The sequence below is a fragment of the Oscarella lobularis genome, chromosome 13, assembly GCF_947507565.1.
Source record: "Oscarella lobularis chromosome 13, ooOscLobu1.1, whole genome shotgun sequence".
Classification (NCBI taxonomy): Eukaryota; Metazoa; Porifera; class Homoscleromorpha; order Homosclerophorida; family Oscarellidae; genus Oscarella; species Oscarella lobularis.
This window is the reverse complement of record NC_089187.1, coordinates 2,007,595-2,024,101: the sequence shown is the minus strand read 5'-3', so window position 1 is coordinate 2,024,101 and position 16,507 is coordinate 2,007,595. Positions and strand designations below refer to the sequence as shown.

Genomic DNA, 16,507 nt, shown 5'->3' with positions numbered 1-16,507 from the left:
ATGAGCGGTATTTGAACAACTCTGCGGCCTGCTGTTTTAGATTACGTGCGACACTTGTGGCGATCAATTTTACAGCATTAGCCTGGGATACAGAAGTGAAGCACAGAGAACGGTGCACGATGTCACCGTTAAAGACCAACTCGTGATACAATGCCGAAATTGCAGTGGCACAAGCTTTACAGTTGTACAAAAGGTATGTGAAGTTGCACTACATTTCGTTACGCTAAACATTCCGTTAGTACGACACAGTCGACGCATTTTCATGGCGCCTAGAGTACCTGCTGGCCAGGGAGTGCCCTACCTAGAATGGGTATATGAAAGTGAGAGAGGGCAAAAACGGTCGGTCATTTCTCTGGCTCTTAGTGCTACTGGTGCCACAAAGAACTGAAACGAGTACCCCTCGAGCCAGTTAAGTGGCATCACCCTTACCCTACATATAATCCTCGTCTCGCCACCTTCATTTGCCAGGCGTGCGACAAAAAAAGGAGGTACAGCAACGACTGTCCGAGAGACGGAACTGTGAACACGCTACAGCAACTTTATTAGTTCTCAGTAGCTGTAGACTGCGGAACGAATGCAACGATCGCGTACATTTTTGCTAAAAACCGCAGTCTCGGCACAATTTAGGAAAAAGACTGGAGTCCACTGTTTGAGTGAAAGTGGCTCGGTTCGTTAGAATTCGCCAAACATTTGCTAGGAAAAACTTGTATTCGGCTTCTGACTCTGCTAAATAATGTATTTGAAGGTTCTAAACAGGCTGAATCGTCTTTGCGTGGTTTGCTCCACGTGCGACGAGCATAGGAAAGCGCAGTTGAGCCGTTTTCGAATGGAAATCTGTACCTATTATCCAATTGGCAGCTTCCAGAGTGCGATTTGTCTTCGACAGCGTTCGCAGTCCTTATTCCAAGCCATTTTCTTTCTTGTAACGCACGTCATTAACCGTCCCGTATAAACAAAACAGTCCATTTCAATTTATTGACTTGTGGACTGAAGAAGCAAATTCCACTTATTCTAAAATACAGAAATAATTGAAAAAGCTTGTTGACACGATTAAAATATAAGCTGTGTGTAACTTGCAATGAATTTCGCTACACATGGGCAGACGCTAGGTCAGGACCGTCAGGTCATTGCTTTCGCTGGTTGTCCACAGTTGGGACATGATCCTAAGCCTCCTGCATGTTCGTGTGCATTCCTGCAGTCGTGACACGAGCGACAGTAGCAAGGATAAAAAATTGTAAGCGCTTTTGATTGAGACTTGAGTTTTCTGCATCTTTCGCAGTGGCGCTATGTAGAAATGAATTAGGAGATAAATCAATAATGCACGAAGTATGCCAGTTCTTACGACGTCTCGTTCTAAATGAAGGTAATCTCGATTCATCTCAGAAACGCCTCTTCCAGTGACAACTAAGAACGAACAGAAAATTCGCATTTTATTTCGGCTTGAATTTGCGCGTGTCTCGTGCACGGCCTAAACGCCCCATGCGTCGAACACCCGCCTTTTCACAAAAAGGCGACGGTGCGGCACCAGATACGATTCAAAAGACAAGAAAAGATTCGGTAATCTTTTACAGCGACAAAAGACAGCAAAATAGCCAAACCGTTTTTGTTTACTTTTCTGCAAGCCGTCCTATGAGCAGCTAGGAGTAACTACAGCGGTACAAAAGCCTTTGTTCAGGCTGAAAAACACGTTGGCGACGCGTTCGTTGACCTCTTTTCGCTGTATTTCACCAAACGGTGCCACTTTCCTGCTTTGCGTGTTAGTGCGGCTCGTTAATATCCTGGCAACAAGGACGCATTCGGTGCGATCTAACCAATCACCGCTCAGCTACTGGATTAGATGCGTCATTATCAATGCTCCCTCGTACTGCCCCCACCATCACGATGTCTCCAGCAAAGGGTGGGGTTCCTCTAAGAACTCGGTGCAAGCTCTCGTCACCACTACGACTCGCTCAAACCAACCCTACGGGTTCCCAATAAATCTAAAAGAGCTACAAACCTGACTGCCTCGTCTGAAACGTACTGTAGTATGATTTTTGTCTCGGTAAACCTATTCCCCTGCAGTGCTACCCTTGCAGGTAAGGCTCGATTTTATGCCCTAGTTTTGGTCGTTTCTGATCAAAAGATGCGGGATTTAGGGTTAGTAAACAGATTCTAATCGAATTTACGTCGTCAATCTAATGCCCCCATGCAAAGGGACGCCAAGGGCTGCGTATAGATCAACTTCACCGAAAGGATCGTTTGTCCCGCGCTCGATTCGACCCATGCATTCACCGAAGCGTGCAAGCGTTGCTTCTGAGTTTGCACAAACACTGCATGCATGTACTACGATGTAAGCGACCTATTCTACATCGGATTAACATCTCTAACATATTTCGCAACCGCGCGCATTGTACAGCGCACAGCCCAGATCGCTTCAAAACGAAACGGAGTAAAAAATGCTGTTTTGACGGGCCGCTTTGAAAGTAGCGACAACGCCTGCGGGAGTGCGATATGATAATTTTAAATCTCATGCAGGTGCGCAAGGTGAAAGTCGCGGCGCCGCCTTTCTACACCGCCCCATCGGGAGACAAAACTACTCAAATTGCGCAAAGAATCTCAGCGCTTATGCAACGTTTGAACGGAGAAGCTTAGATCAAATCAAAACTACTAGGCAAAATGCAAGTCCTGCAGTTCATCAATAAGCCTATTGTTTCGCGTACGGTTAAAATTCAAAATTCTCAGCGGTTAGCTCGAAGGGAATCTTCCCTTCGCCCGTGGGACAATCCGCTTCGGCGGGAAGAACGCTCGATATATAATCTAATATCTAATCAGATTGTATCTCATTTGGCGGCTAAGAGCGCTAACACAAAGCTAAGAAATGGGCAACTCTAAAAGCGTATGAGAGAAACAGTCGACCGCGCGAACCCCGGGCCTAAATCTTTCTGCAGTGCTACTATCAAAACAATCACACCATCGACGGTGATCCGTACGTCATGCACGAGAACTGCAACAACGACGGCGTCGACGTGTACATATGCAAGGACGACTTTCGTGATTCCACAAAGCAGAATGGGTCATGGACCTGCCCTCGGTGCAATCAACCCAACACGCTCACGCGTTACAGTTAGCATCCCGATTGAACGTCGACTTTCTTTACTTTGTTTTTTTCGACCCATCGGCGTACCTCGTTCCAATGCAAAATCGTGCAAAAAACACTGCAGATTCAGCGATCTTTTTGCAAAACTACGCACTCTTCAACGTCTAAAAGGGTCCGGTAGAACGCATTGCATGCATCGCTTCTATAGACTAAACGCGAAGCGCGTCCTGGGTTTACTGAGAGAGTCTGTAAACAACGAAAAACAGTGAAACTAGAAACAACCGCAAAGATTATGAGCAAATTTGCTTATCTTTCCTGCAGCGGCAGCTGGATGCAGGGAATCTTCCCCACTCCCGTGCACCGACCACCCTTAGCTGCGAGGATGCCTCAACCCCCTCACTCTCTCTAGCCACCCCATGCACTTATCTACATAAACCACTTGCATACACGCGCCAAACATTTAGAATCTTTGGAGTTGGAGCGCTTTTACGAACACGATGAGTTCAACATTTGAGGTAAGAACTGCATAAATTACACGCGAGTCGGGTCTCTCATCTATCGATCCGCAGTGCCATTACAATCACAATACCGATGAGCCGTTCTACGAGCACGAGAACTGCGTCTCCTATTGTTTCAGGAAAGACGTCTACATATGCAAGCCCCATTTCAACGATACCAGAAAGCAGAACAAGTCGAAAACTTGCCCTCGATGCGAACAGCCTAACACGTTGACGAAATACTGAGTGCTTCTTGTAACGCGCTTTGCACGTTGAAGTAACATCAACGTTGTTTTCCAACTGTCTGTGCACTTTCGCCTAAGGCCATTCGACCTCCTAGTGCATTTGGCCTAATCTCAAATTATCGCCCTGCGCACCACCCCTATGATATAGTAAACGAGATGCAAGGAAATCGTCCCACATCCTGTGCAACAATCCGCCCTCCGTTCAAGAGATAAGGTATCTGCTCACATACGTGCGAGGCATTCGAATCTCTTGAAGGCAGTTAGAGCACAATGAGTGATACTGATTCTAAAACGGTTAGAGAAAAGCGTGTGTACCAGTGAGCAGACACCGTGTCTACTCTTTCTGTAGTGCTGGTATCAAAATAGCCACACCATCGATGGCGATCCGCACAAGAAACACGAGAATTGCAAAGTTAATGACACTACGTCTAACGTGTACATATGCAAGAAACATTTTGAAGACAAAGACAGTCAAGACAAGTCAACAACGTGCCCTCGGTGCAATGTTGTCAACACGCTGACGAATTACTAAATTTTTAGCAACGCACGTTGCTTTTTTTCTTCGGTTAGAGTCTGTACCACCTCTTTCCAATTTCTTCTAAAAACGTCCTGGGAAACGCTATGTCGGTCACCTGTAGCCTAGCCTTACTGCGTGGTGGCCTCCGCGTGGGGCGCGCGCGCGAATCGAAGCCTAGACGTGCAAAGTCATACAAACTATTCACTAGACCATTGAGCGACCTAACACGCTAAAATCTACAGTAGCTCAGCCCAATGCAGGTCGGTTTCGTATCGGTTCAAAAGGTTGCGACAACGCGTCGGAGTGAAACCCCGCGGGAACATTTCTAAAGTCAAGCTAACCTTCTGCCTGCCAGAAGCAGTCTTAACTTTCGCATCATAGTGCGCCAGTTCTAGGAGTCCCTTCGGCCCCGCCGCGCACTGCTATAACAGAACTAACGAGCGGCACATAGCCGTCAATTCGTTTCAACCTCGCCGACGAGATAACTATCAATTTGGCCGTAAACAAATTTGGGAGCTGGCTCGCTAACCCCCTCAGTCTGTCTACCTTCGTCGTGTGAAAGCCGAATACACTCATGTTTCTCGTACGAAACCCATGATTTTCATGAGCGGTATTCGAACAACTATGCGACCTGCTGTTCTAGATTACGTGCGACACCTGTGGCGATCAATTTTTCAGCATTGACCTGGGCTACAAAAGTAGAGCACAGAGAACGGTGCACGACGTCACTGTCAATGACCAACTCGTGATACAATGCCGAAAGTGCAGTGGCACAAGCTTTACAGTTGTACAAAAGGTATGTGAAGTTGCACTACATTCATTTCGTTACGCTAAATATTCCGTTTAGTACGACACAGTCGACGCATTTTTCATGGCGCCTAGAGCACCTGCTGGCCAGGGAGTGCCCCACTTAGAATGGGTATGTGAAAGTGAGAGAGGGCAAAAACTGTCGTTCAATTCTTCGGCTCTTAGTGCTACAGGTGCCACAAAGAACTGAATAAACGAGTACCTCTCGAGCCAGTTAAGTGGCATCACCCTTACCCTAGGGACGATCCTCGTCTCGCCACCTTCATTTGCCAGACATGCGACAAAAAAAGGGGGTACAGCAACGATTGTCCAAGAGATGGAACCGCGAATACACTACAGTCAATTTAGTAACTTTCAGCAGATGATGATCGCGGACAAACTCAATGCTCTGATCTAACAACTGTATTTGAGAGCACGTATATTTCCGCGATATCTCCGAGCTCGTTCATCCTTCCTTGGGTCTCGTAGCTCACTGTTAGGAACTTTCGTTTTAGGCTGTTTCACCTCCAAGCGCATTTTTGCCTAATTTCAAATTAGCGTCTCGTGCGAAAAAGACCCCCATCCCGCCCTTAGCTCACCCCCCTCAACCCCAAGAGATTCTAGATAAGGTACCTGTTCGCATACGCGCGAGCATTTGGATCTCTTGGTGACAGGTAGAGCGCTTACTGCAATGTGTCATAACAATGTGAGGGAAAATACCTGAGAACTAGTTGAGCGATACCGCGCCTATACGCTCTCCGCAGTGCTGGTATAAACACGAGATCAGCGGCGATCCCCACAAGAAACACGAGAATTGCAGAAAAGATGGGGATACCAAAAACGTGTACATATGCAAGGACGATTTTGATAAGAAACTGAATAGGTCATTACAGTGCCCAAGGTGCAACGTTGCCAACACGCTGACGGATTACTGAGTTTTCTGCAACGCACTTTCTTTTTGTTTAACAAAACCGTAACTACGGTACTTCTTTTGCGCTCTTATAAATGTCGTTGGGAATAGTAGGATCGGTCCCGACCGTACGCACCTGTAGCTCACGGCGTGGGATCGGAGTTCAACTAAAGGCTGACTTAGCGCCGAAGCTACGTACTCCAAATCGCGAGACAATGGAGCGACCAAACATGCAAAAACGAACTGTAGCTCAATAGGCGGGTCTGCAGCTACGACTATCGCTTCAAAAGTTTGCGACAACGCGTCGGAGTAAACCCTTCGGCACTCCTACCCCTTATACCTTCTTTCTAAACGAGCCCTAAGAATCATACTTTATTGTTCGCGTGGCAGTGTTGGAAGTCCTTTCGGCCCCGCCTCGCACTGCTATGGCGGAACTAACAAGTCGCGCCACAACAAATTAGTCATAGCCGTCAATTCGTTTCAACTTCCTAGCCAAAAAGATAACAATTAGCAAAATTGGGAGTTAGCTCGGTAGCCCCCTCAGTCTGTCGCCGTGCGCCAGCCAAACACACTCATGTTTCTTGTACAAAAGCCACTATCTTCATAAGCAGAATTTGAATCACTATGCGTCCTACTGTTTTAGATTACATGCTACAACTGCCACTTTGCATTTTACAGCATTGACCTAGGTTACAAAACCATAGCAAAGAAAACGGTGCACGACGTCACTGTCAACGATGAACTCAAGATACGATGCCCAAAGTGCAATCACACAAGCTTTAAAGTCAAACAAGAGGTAAGCAAAGTTGCACTAGCTATCTGCTACACTACATAACAGGTTTAGTATCCAACGGTTGATGCCTTTCTCGAGGCGCCAACAGCGCCTCCTGGCCAGGGTGTGCCCTACCTAGAATGGGTACGTAAAAAGGCAAGAGGGCGAAAAAACGAAGCGCATGTCTTTGGCTTTTAGTGCTACTGGTGCCACACAGAACTGCAGCACGAAGTGCCAAGTGAACCAGTAAAGTGGCATCACCCTCACCCTAGGAGTAATCCTCGCTTTGCCACCTTCATTTGCCAGAAGTGTGATAGGCGAAGGAGATACAGCAACGACTGTCCGAGAGACGGAACTGTGAACACGCTACAGCAACTTTAGTAGTTCCCAGTAGCTATAGACTGCAGAACGAATGCAACGCTACCAACATTTCTGCTAAAAACCGCAGTCTCGGCGCTCGTTTACTTTCCCAGCCTTCTTAGCTCCTTGCTGTTATCGCAGTTTGGGGTGCCTAATCAACTTAACATGCAGAAACTCAATTAAGCAAAGATTCAAACGATCCTCTAACAGTTTCAATTTTAGATGTTAGTGCTGCGAAAAATTGCGACCCAGAGACTTCAACACACATGTACACGTAGAACTGCAACAAATGTATTAATCAAATTCCAAGTTCTAGATGTGGCTTTCTCAGCAAACACCCGCCACGTTCCCAACGGACGTGAAATTAGGCACGTCTTTCTAATTTCTAAAAAACGTCCTGGGAAACACTGCGTTTTGATTTGGCCCTACGTATACGGTAGCCTAACCTTACTGCGCGGCGGCCTCTGCGTGGGCCGCGCGCGAATCGAAGCCTGGCCAAAGTCATATAAAAAACTATTCGCAAGACCATTGAACGACCTAACACGCTAAAGTCTACATGCCGTAGCTCAGCTCAAGGCAGGTGGGTCTCGTATCGGTTCAAAAGGTTGCAACAACGCGTCGGAGTGAAACCCTTCGGCCCTCTTCCTAGCGTCAAACTACCCCTACCTTCTCTCTAAGCGAGCTTTAAGAATCAATTCTACTGTTCGCCTGGCAGTGTTGGAAGTGGAGTCCCTTCCCCGCTCCGCACTGCTATAGCGGAACTAACAAGACGCGTCACAACAAATTAGTCAAAGCCGTCAATTCGTTTCAACTTCCTAACCGACGAGATACACAAAATTAGGAGCTGGCTTGCCAGCCCCCTCAGTCTATTCACGGCGCAAACAACTGACGCTTTCTACTGCTTGAAGTAGCATCATGTCCGATGTACGGTACGTAACATCTAAACTGGCCAACTCAAAGCAGTATGCTTTAGTTTACATGCACAAAGTGCTATTATCGCTTTCGCAGCACCAATTTAAGAATCAAGGGAGAAAACCCTGGTGCTGTGGTAGACGCAGCACGATTTGACGACGGTCTGACACTTACGTGTCCAAATCCAGGGATATACTGCTCCGGTAACAATTTCACCTTTCGGCGACAGGTAAGACACACCGTACGTAATATTTAGCCGTACGTAACGTCAATGCCGTTGCTTGCGCGCAGTTTGAAACCTTTGACGACTTTGCGGAATCTTTCGCCCCAAAAGGAACGCCTTGGAAAGAGTGGGTACGTGTTCATGTGCGTGCCTACGCTTTGACTCCACGTTAGTTGTTTTAGTGCTATCGCTGCCATAGAACTAACGGCGATCGCAAACCGAGATATCCCGTAAAATGGGAACACCCCGCCCCTCCCGACCATTTTTGGTATGACCAGTTTTTGGCTGTTTACATATGTAAAGAGTGCGACGAGGACAGAAACTACAGCAATAACAGCCCGATAACTGGTCTGCCAAATCAACTGAAGAAAACTTTGTAGCAGGCGCTTCGTTTTGCTAACGGCAGCTAGCTAGCCCGTGCTCTTCCAATAGATGTGTGTTTGCATGCCTATTTATCCCTACGCGTTCTCCTAAGAGTATTACCTTGTCTTGACGGTGTTCAAAATGCAACTAGGCGAATCCAAAGATAATCTTCTCACTGATGACAGTCTTTTTTTTGAATGACCTTTATATGGAGGTAAAAAGTCCCAATCCACCTCAGCATGAAAGTAAACCAATACCCGAAATTGATTCCAAGAGAGCTCTAACGATCCTTTTGTCCCGGAGAGATGAATGTTGCCAAATCCAACTGAAGAAAATAATTTAGCACTCCGTTCATTTTGCTCCAGATAGCATGTGCTCTTCAAATAGCATGCCTAGTATCCCTAGGTCATTTAGAGTACCACCTTGCACAGTTTCGAACGGCGCTCACTCCGCAAATTGAAAGATTATGTAGACGTATCTTCTCTCAAGTCTCTAGAGGCGAATGACCTGTAAACGAGTCACAAACCACTTTCAGCATGAAAGTACATCAATACTGGTCTCGGACCTTCGCCGAGGAGAAGGGTCTGGCCCCCAGGCTGCACCGATGCCCTGCCGGAATTGATTCGACTTTACATCTAACGAACCAGTTTGTTCCAGAAAGTCCATTGCCGCTAATTTGACAAATTCTACATAAGAAAGACATCTTAAGTCGCTTTTGATTACTCTGCAATGCCCGCTAGAGTGGGGCCACAGGTACATCGGGGACCCTTGCGAGGGAACAGCTGCTCAGGTCAAAAATGAGACCGGTGTGCACTTCGCTGCGCCGGTGTGAGAAGTAAGAGATGTTGTCTTTCACGAAAATTCTTGGTTTTCGACAGAATATCAACTAGTTTAATCCGGGGCATTGAAGATCTCTTCCCAGTTACTGCAGCACTGCTATATTTGCCAGGAGAAGAGATCTGTGCAAATGCGGTAAAGTATAACTCCTAACGAGGATCTTCAACCCACACGTGACGTCAATGAACTATCTACGATACTAGACTTTAGTTTAGAGAAACTACCACAGATGACAATGTAAAACATACAAAAAAAGCCTCTAATACAATAATAGCAGGTAAAATACGTGCATAAGATACGTGTAGGTTGTGCAGTGTTGACTATCTCTCCGAGAAGAGACAATCACCTAGGCTGTGCTGAAGGCTAGTGAAGGCTAAAATGCTAATACTAGGTGAAGGCTAAAGTACTAAACTAGGGAGTAACTGTTAGCTTCACACTGAACTCTCATTTCCTCGAGCACTCCCATCATTGGTCTGCAAGTAAGGGCAGAATACAGTTAGTGCGCATAAATTGTGCTAGTGATAATTAATACCGATCCTGGCTCTGTGGCGTTGCCCGCTCTGTTGGCCTGGTTGCCGTCTTCGTGCATTGCCATCAGTTCGAATACCAAATTCTTGGTTGTCGAGGCTCCTCCCCCTTGATCAACCGAATTCTCAATTGTCGAGGCACCTCCTCCTTGATCTTGACGTTGCTCCATCGCTGCGCCGCCTCTCACATCCTCATCGTTGCCAGTGGGGCGCTCTGTCGACGCTTCGCCACCTTCTTCCTCCTCGACGGGTCGATCTATCGACGCGCCATGACCGTCATCCTCATTGGTGGGTTGCTTCGACGACGCGTCGCGGTTGCCATCCTCGTTATGAGAACGACGACATATTGCTATCCAAACGAGAACGATCATGATAAGCCCGACGAGTGCGAGCACGCTGGAAATTAAAACGGTATTGACGTTGCCATTGCTGTTGTTTTCTTTAGTAGGCAACGTTGCAAAAGACGGTATTTCCGTACCTGGAGACGGTTTTTCCGTACCTACAGCATAAGAGATAAGTCTGAAATGTTCACAGTGAAAGCTGAGAACCTGAAACATTGCAACGATGAGCGGAAATGGTGACCTTGCTGTAGTTGCTGGCACCGACGGAGTTTTCACTGTAGATCCAACAACGTCTTTCGCCAGCAACGGTTTCTACGGAAACTGCGACGACGACTGCAAAAATGAAATTGAAAAGAACGTTATTGATTTTTCAAAATTATACTTTACCCTGTTCCGGTTCGATGGCTATATCTTTCTCGTACCCATCGTCGCAGACGAGCCGGACGGTGTGAACAGGAGAAATTGATTCCAAAGGTATGCTGCAGGTCACAATGGTATCGTTGCACAGACTACTATTACGCGTCGTCGTCGTCGTCGTCGTCGTGCAACTATCGAGTGGCTTAGGTCGATCTGTACGATCCATCAATGACAAAAGCCAACGTGACGAAACGATCCCGCTTTACCTATTGGTAATATCTCAACGATGGATTCCGCATGTGCCGCTCTAACGTTGAGACTGGCATTGCCTTTTAACCAGCATTCGTACCTTCCCGCATTCGAAGGGGTCAACGCTCGAATAACAAGCGTGCCACTCGCGCTGATCTGCACATTCTCCTTTGCGGGAAGTCGCCAGTGAGCGTCAGCGCATCCCGGTGGCGTGTCGTTCTCGGACGGACAGACGATCTCGATGTCCGACCCAACGGGCAACGCTTTAAAAACTCTCTTTCCTTTAAGTTGGACTAAATTAACGTGAGCCTTCGTATCGTAACATTGCCATCAAAGAACTCAGAGCCTTACTATAATTTTTGAGAGACACGGTTTGACTGTCATAGTCGACCCCAGTGATGTCGGTGATTCGGCACGCGTAGAGATACGATGATCCTTGGCCGGGTGCAACTGCGACGTTAAGGTGTTGAACGCAGCCCGGCTCCGGAACGACGAACGTAGCTGGTGGGCCCGAGTTGTTCGCTGCTCTCTTACCGTCGATCATCAACTCTTCGTGATCCTTTAGAACGATCCACGTGACGTTTGAGGCGGCACACGACCCTATGCTGACTCCCGTATAGTTGCACGATAATTGTGCGTAATAATTGGTGTTATCTCGAGGCTCATAGTAGGTGTCGCGACTGACCACGTTAACCGGAAGAGAATGTTTATTAGACATAGGGCGACCTGCACGTGCTCAGATCAGTTTGGGTTTTCTAATAATTTGAAGCAAAGCTTACCATGAGTTGAAGCCGCTAAAAGAGTGAGATATACAAGTCCGTATTTCCTGGCGTCGTTTAGTCGAGTCTAAAGAAATACAAAGACGGTCACTTCTGTGAAAAAATTCAACGCGAATTGGACTGATTAGTCAACGAAAAGCACTAAAGCATTAGTAATATGGGGACTGGGGATTTTATGGGCGTGACCGGCCAGCTTACGCCAGAATGAAGCGTCCGCGCATTTTGCTTCATGCAGTGTACATTTTCTAAATAGCGAAGAGATTCGCGCGTAACTATGCGCGATTAGTCGCCTAATTGCGCATCGGCGAACATGCTATGATGCCGCGCGAATGCATCAGGAAGGTTCCGTTTACCGTTTTTGAGCCAGCGGTGTTGATTGACTGGACGTTACCATTGTGTGTGCAGAACGAGAACTTTTTTTCCAGCCGCATTCAGTGTCAGTTGTGTCCAACTCTCTAGCGCGCGGTCTTCAATTTCTCTCGTTTACGATAATCCTACTGCTCCGTTTTGTTTCAAAAACAAAGTCTGTCTTTCTGCTGTGCCTATCGATGTTCTAAGCAAGAACAGTTGGACACAAAATGGCGTTCAAAATACCACGTGATGGGCTAGCGTGCGCAATGATGTCGCAGCTCTCTCTATATACGGCTCTGTTCAGTGTAGATTGATGACGTTTGTGTTAGTAGAGTAATTAGATTAGGGCAAAGACGGCAATTGGACGTTGCACTGTACCCACGTCGACGCGAACCTTCCAGAACATTCCGGCACCTAATAAGAAATAAGAAATAACGATCATAATTAATCTTTAGCTGTTGAAGATTTGACTACTCTTGCTACAGAAATGCAAACGCGCACAACGAGACTGTGACCTCTGTTCAATTTCTTAGCGTTAGCGTCTCAATGAGTAGAGAAAGCATGCAAACGATTTACCTTAGCGTGTCTCATCCAGCTGCGCAAAGAAGGTCAGTGCTGTTGCATGAGTTGAGCTGGCTTCCCCTCGCCTATGAAAGCTAAGAAACAGAGACGTTAGTAGCTACAAAGGATCCCCTTTTCCGGTTCGCGTATTCCTAAGTCTCCCAAGCCGTAGAAGGCCGTTTGCAGTAGATTTAGGGTTGATCGAACCCTTTGTAGTGAACAACGAAGAAAAACCCCAACAGCGAAGGCAAAAATAATGCCGTTTACGTGCACGCGTGGAACCTTAGGAAGACTGAATGCGACGGAGACGTCGAAATACCGAAATAGAACTCTTGATATGTAACGTTTAGGCTCTTCTTTAACGTAGACAGTGGACAGAACAGGCGTTGGTGTTTCCTTCATTGCTTTCCCACGGTTTGAAGACAGCGAAATCCCGGTTGTTTACTCAGGGCGTTCCCGGGCGTTCCCGTGTAGCCCCCTTCAGTTTCGATGTCGGAAGTAGAGCATTTTCACCGCTCTGAAAGCGATAGTTGGATTTGCGCTGCTGAGCGACTCGGCTTCACGGTGGACGCGATCAGATTCATGATCGAACGCGAGCAGGAAAACGCAAAGAAGCAGAGAGATCAAAACCTGCTCACGATAGCGATTTCTCGCCTACTCCGCAGTACGTCAAAGTTTAAATCAGGAGGACTATGCGCTGTCGACGTCCTAAGAACTCTTTTTGTGCTCAAAATTGACGTTCCCGAAGGTCTGCAACTTGAAGTACCGGACGGTGACAAAAAAGGTAGGAGTGCGTAAAACCACATGCAGTCACTTCGAGGGCCGCGCGATATATTAGACTGCACGATGCGCATTAGCTCTCTGTGCTGGAAAACTAGCTATGTAGTATAGTTGCTATAGGGCAACTAGGGAAATAAGATCGTCTTTGTGCAGTGTTTTGTACTCCAAAGAAGGACGAGAAAATTGCCGCCGAATTTTTCAGTCACAAAGGAATCAAAACCGTTGACGATCTGCCGCCTGCAGTTTGGCGGCACCTTCGAGATAAGCTGACAACATCGAAGAAGAGTCAAGATCGCCACGGTGGCGGCAATTCGTATTACGACGATTTTTTCAAGCATAAAGAAAAAGACCTGAGCGCTTATTTTGCCGAGCTGCAGGAAGGCGGTGCTTCTGACGCGTTTCGCGAAGCTCTTGGCCACAGTAAGAGAATGATTGTCTTTGTTCAAAAATAATGTTTCTTTAGGTTCTTTCGATTTACCTTTGGGTTCCGTTACTCTAGCGCATCTCAAAACGGCTTTTTCAGACTGCAAAGAGATTGGGCGGCCTAAGTTTGAAACAGGACACATTGTTGGTAGGGAAGAGCAAATAAAACGAGTGCAGGAACTCTTACAAGAACGCGGCTCTGTTGTCATCCACGGCTTCAGAGGAATGGGAAAAACGTCCTTGGCTCACTGCGTTGTCGATCGAGTCAAAATCAACTACGGCACTCTGCTGTGGCTCAATGCGTCTAGTCCCGAGTCCTTGCAACTGTGTGTTGCTAATAGCTGTCTGTCCTCGCCGAACAAGGCCAAAGCTCAAAACGTTCTTCTTCTTGAACAGCTAGAGGAAGCTCGAAAGTGGATAAAGGAGATCGCCAAAAAAGCGGAAGGGCCGCTTCTCGTCGTTATTGACGGGCTCACTGACAAGAAGACTTTTGACGAAATGCCTGACTTCCCTCCGAAGATAGACAAAGGCACAATGCATCTTCTTATAACAGCAACTAAAGCAGATGCCTTGCCGGACTCTCTGTCTTTACTAATACCCGACTGCGAGATGGAGGAGCTCAGAGAATTAAGCAAAGACGACGTTACATGTGCTCTTTGCAAAAACTGCGACGTTTTCCTAACCGAGGCGGAAGCGAAAGCTGCGCGCATGATTGCGAGAACTGTAAACGGGCATCCTCTGTATATGACCGTCATCATTTCCTTTTTGCGTAGCGAGAACCTGAGCTTCACTTCTTATCAGCATAAATGCTTTGGAACGTTTGACGACACGCGATTTCGATCGGCTTCCCACAGAGACCTTCTAAATACTCTCGTGTCCGGATTGCCTTTACTCACGGATCTCATGAATCACCTAGGATATTGCGATGTGGCATTGATCCCCTTACGCCTGTTTGAATTCAGCGATATAGGCTTCAGCAGTGACCGAGACTACGTTGATAACATCGAAGAAAGAGAAAAACGAGCTCGAGAATCAAAAGTGAACGTGATTATTATGGCAAATCGACTTGAGGCTTATGGACTTCTTACGTACACAGATGACAGGCAGTCGTTGAGCGTTCACACGGAAATCGCAGCAGAATTCCGAGAGCGACAAAAAAGGGAAGGAAAAATTGCTACCTTGCAGTCGCTCTGCAAAATATTGACATCCGCATTGGAAAAGTCCCAGAGTGACTGGAATTTCTGCAGTGCTCTGTATCCACACGCCATTCGGTGTGTGGAATACATGCAAGAGCAGAATCTCTTTGACGCCGAGCTCGTTCTTCGCTGCGGTTACATGAAATCTCTTCTGGGAGGAAGTTCGGAAGCGCGGGATCTACTGTCACAGTGTCTGCAGGAGTCGGAAAGAACGACAGAACTACAACAAGCTAAAGCGTATATGTATCTTGCCACTGTACATCGTCGTCTAGGCTTCTTGCCGGAAGCCTTGAAAGACGTTGAAGACGGAAAGGCTATTTTAAATGACATCTTAAAAGAAAGGCGCCAGGGGGAGAAAAGATCTAACGTCGAGAAGTGCCTGAGTCAAATGAAGGAGGTCGAGGCCGAAATTCTGATGGACGGCCGAGACTTCGAACGCGCAATGGTGCTACTGACTGAAGTCCAGAAGCAGCCTCGTCACGCTTTGCCTGTCAGTGATGTCAGTCGCTCCGCCTTGCTAGCAAATATCGCTCGCGCTCAATTGGGACAAAAGAAGTACACTTTGGCGCACGAAAGTTACAAAAGAGCTATTACATTTATAGAGAAGTCAAGCAGTCAAGGCGCTACTAAATCATCTAAAGAGAAGCCGCCAGAATCACCTCGTCTAAAGTTATATCAAGCCTACAGCCATGTTTCAAAAGCTCTTGATTTAAAAGAAAAGGCAGCGAATTCGCCTTCATGCCTCATCGAATTCCGCGAGGAGCTAGACAAGTGCTTAGAGGCAGTTCGCGGCTTGCCTTCCTCTCATCGCTACTACGCTTGGGGAAACCGTTCCGTCGCTCGGCTTCGACGAGAAGAAATTGAAATTCTTCAGATAGCTGAAGAGTCGAAACGAGAAGAAATCGAGGATGTTTTGAAGAAGGGGTTCCAAGCAATTCGATGCTGCCTGGAATGTCATTTAGCAATCGCTAGCGGTTCGCACCAAAAGGTTGGGAAGGCTTGTCTTAATCTAGGGCAATTGTGCGAGGAGTGGCTACGTAATGACATAAATGACGAAAGGCATGCGGTGTGCAAATGTGCTCAATCTTATTTTCAGCTTGGGTTGGATATTCTCAAACCTATAGCTGACGCGAAGGATTTCAAAGGCATTCGTACGAAGGTCGAGACTGTTGAAGAAAGCCTGAAGTCGTCGCTTCTCGATCTCAGTCAGTATGCCATGCTGAACGACGGTCATCCAAACGCTGAAAACCCGCCTACTAAGTCGTTTTTCAAGGAAGTTTTGGATTTGGCTACAAGGATCAAATCGTCTAGCTAGTCCGCTGTTAGAAACTGAAGAAGCTTCGTCGTTATTGCAACTATTCAAGTTTCTGTTCTTGCCGTGCTCTTTCAAGTTTTGTATGTTGATTGTGACTGAAGCGTGTTGATGTGACGTAACTTGTACGTGT

The 16,507-nt window shown here is 47.0% G+C and overlaps 2 protein-coding genes and 6 long non-coding RNA genes across 22 annotated transcripts; 6 read left to right on the top strand and 2 right to left on the bottom strand.

The window, feature by feature from the left end:
• Positions 1-23: 23 nt before the first annotated feature.
• LOC136195019 (uncharacterized) lies at positions 24-750 on the top strand. Its single transcript, XR_010671761.1, has 3 exons — positions 24-193; positions 240-310; positions 364-750. It is a non-coding gene; the product is annotated as an uncharacterized lncRNA (long non-coding RNA).
• Positions 525-9,528, bottom strand: LOC136195012 (uncharacterized). 10 transcript variants are annotated; one of them, XR_010671749.1, is made up of 9 exons: positions 9,385-9,523; positions 9,227-9,332; positions 9,084-9,168; positions 8,919-8,986; positions 6,403-8,863; positions 1,612-1,806; positions 1,343-1,404; positions 1,078-1,284; positions 525-1,011 (listed from the first exon to the last, which is right to left on the bottom strand). It is a non-coding gene; the product is annotated as an uncharacterized lncRNA (long non-coding RNA). The 10 variants fall into 10 exon arrangements; XR_010671743.1 differs by having other exon boundaries at positions 525-1,284; positions 1,612-1,647; positions 1,709-1,806; XR_010671742.1 differs by having other exon boundaries at positions 525-1,284; positions 6,403-6,519; positions 7,071-8,863.
• Positions 1,842-3,348, top strand: LOC136195014 (uncharacterized). 3 transcript variants are annotated; one of them, XR_010671755.1, is made up of 4 exons: positions 1,842-2,075; positions 2,136-2,329; positions 2,396-2,462; positions 2,515-3,348. It is a non-coding gene; the product is annotated as an uncharacterized lncRNA (long non-coding RNA). The 3 variants fall into 3 exon arrangements; XR_010671756.1 differs by having other exon boundaries at positions 2,136-2,462; positions 2,515-2,875; positions 2,928-3,348; XR_010671754.1 differs by having other exon boundaries at positions 2,136-2,462.
• Positions 3,970-4,440, top strand: LOC136195018 (uncharacterized). Its single transcript, XR_010671760.1, has 2 exons — positions 3,970-4,112; positions 4,168-4,440. It is a non-coding gene; the product is annotated as an uncharacterized lncRNA (long non-coding RNA).
• On the top strand, positions 4,876-5,576 carry LOC136195015 (uncharacterized). The gene is made up of 4 exons (XR_010671757.1): positions 4,876-4,918; positions 4,979-5,131; positions 5,183-5,254; positions 5,308-5,576. It is a non-coding gene; the product is annotated as an uncharacterized lncRNA (long non-coding RNA).
• On the top strand, positions 5,794-6,172 carry LOC136195016 (uncharacterized). The gene is made up of 2 exons (XR_010671758.1): positions 5,794-5,827; positions 5,886-6,172. It is a non-coding gene; the product is annotated as an uncharacterized lncRNA (long non-coding RNA).
• Positions 9,529-9,690: 162 nt separating the features above from the next.
• Positions 9,691-13,093, bottom strand: LOC136194358 (uncharacterized). Of its 4 annotated transcripts, XM_065983453.1 has the most exons (11): positions 12,983-13,093; positions 12,679-12,758; positions 12,346-12,516; positions 12,105-12,293; positions 11,752-11,818; positions 11,324-11,698; positions 10,990-11,265; positions 10,754-10,936; positions 10,574-10,699; positions 10,031-10,524; positions 9,691-9,971 (listed from the first exon to the last, which is right to left on the bottom strand). In XM_065983453.1, the coding sequence occupies exons 4-11, from the start codon at positions 12,180-12,182 to the stop codon at positions 9,930-9,932; spliced, it is 1,641 nt and encodes a 546-aa protein (XP_065839525.1). In that variant the 5' UTR covers positions 12,183-12,293; positions 12,346-12,516; positions 12,679-12,758; positions 12,983-13,093; the 3' UTR covers positions 9,691-9,929. The 4 variants fall into 4 exon arrangements, with proteins under 4 accessions (XP_065839525.1, XP_065839521.1, XP_065839522.1 ...); XM_065983449.1 differs by having other exon boundaries at positions 12,105-12,619; XM_065983450.1 differs by having other exon boundaries at positions 12,105-12,619; positions 12,946-13,089.
• On the top strand, positions 12,868-16,503 carry LOC136194357 (uncharacterized). Its single transcript, XM_065983448.1, has 3 exons — positions 12,868-13,447; positions 13,597-13,863; positions 13,907-16,503. Exons 1-3 carry the CDS (start codon positions 13,153-13,155, stop codon positions 16,375-16,377), a joined length of 3,033 nt encoding a protein of 1,010 aa, XP_065839520.1. The 5' UTR covers positions 12,868-13,152; the 3' UTR covers positions 16,378-16,503.
• Positions 16,504-16,507: the final 4 nt, after the last annotated feature.

What these genes read in the sequence shown, in the direction of transcription:
- LOC136194357 (XM_065983448.1), top strand. Translation starts at nt 13,153, where the DNA reads ATGTCGGAAGTAGAGCATTTTCACCGCTCTGAAAGCGATAGTTGGATT. An exon ending in ACCGGACGGTGACAAAAAAG is followed by an intron (nt 13,448 to 13,596) that starts GTAGGAGTGCGT and finishes GTCTTTGTGCAG; the next exon opens with TGTTTTGTACTCCAAAGAAG. An exon ending in TCGCGAAGCTCTTGGCCACA is followed by an intron (nt 13,864 to 13,906) that starts GTAAGAGAATGA and finishes ATGTTTCTTTAG; the next exon opens with GTTCTTTCGATTTACCTTTG.
- LOC136194358 (XM_065983449.1), bottom strand. Translation starts at nt 12,182, where the DNA reads ATGCGGCTGGAAAAAAAGTTCTCGTTCTGCACACACAATGGTAACGTC. An exon ending in TTTAGCGGCTTCAACTCATG is followed by an intron (nt 11,699 to 11,751) that starts GTAAGCTTTGCT and finishes GAGCACGTGCAG; the next exon opens with GTCGCCCTATGTCTAATAAA. An exon ending in TCATCGTTGCAATGTTTCAG is followed by an intron (nt 10,525 to 10,573) that starts GTTCTCAGCTTT and finishes CTTATGCTGTAG; the next exon opens with GTACGGAAAAACCGTCTCCA.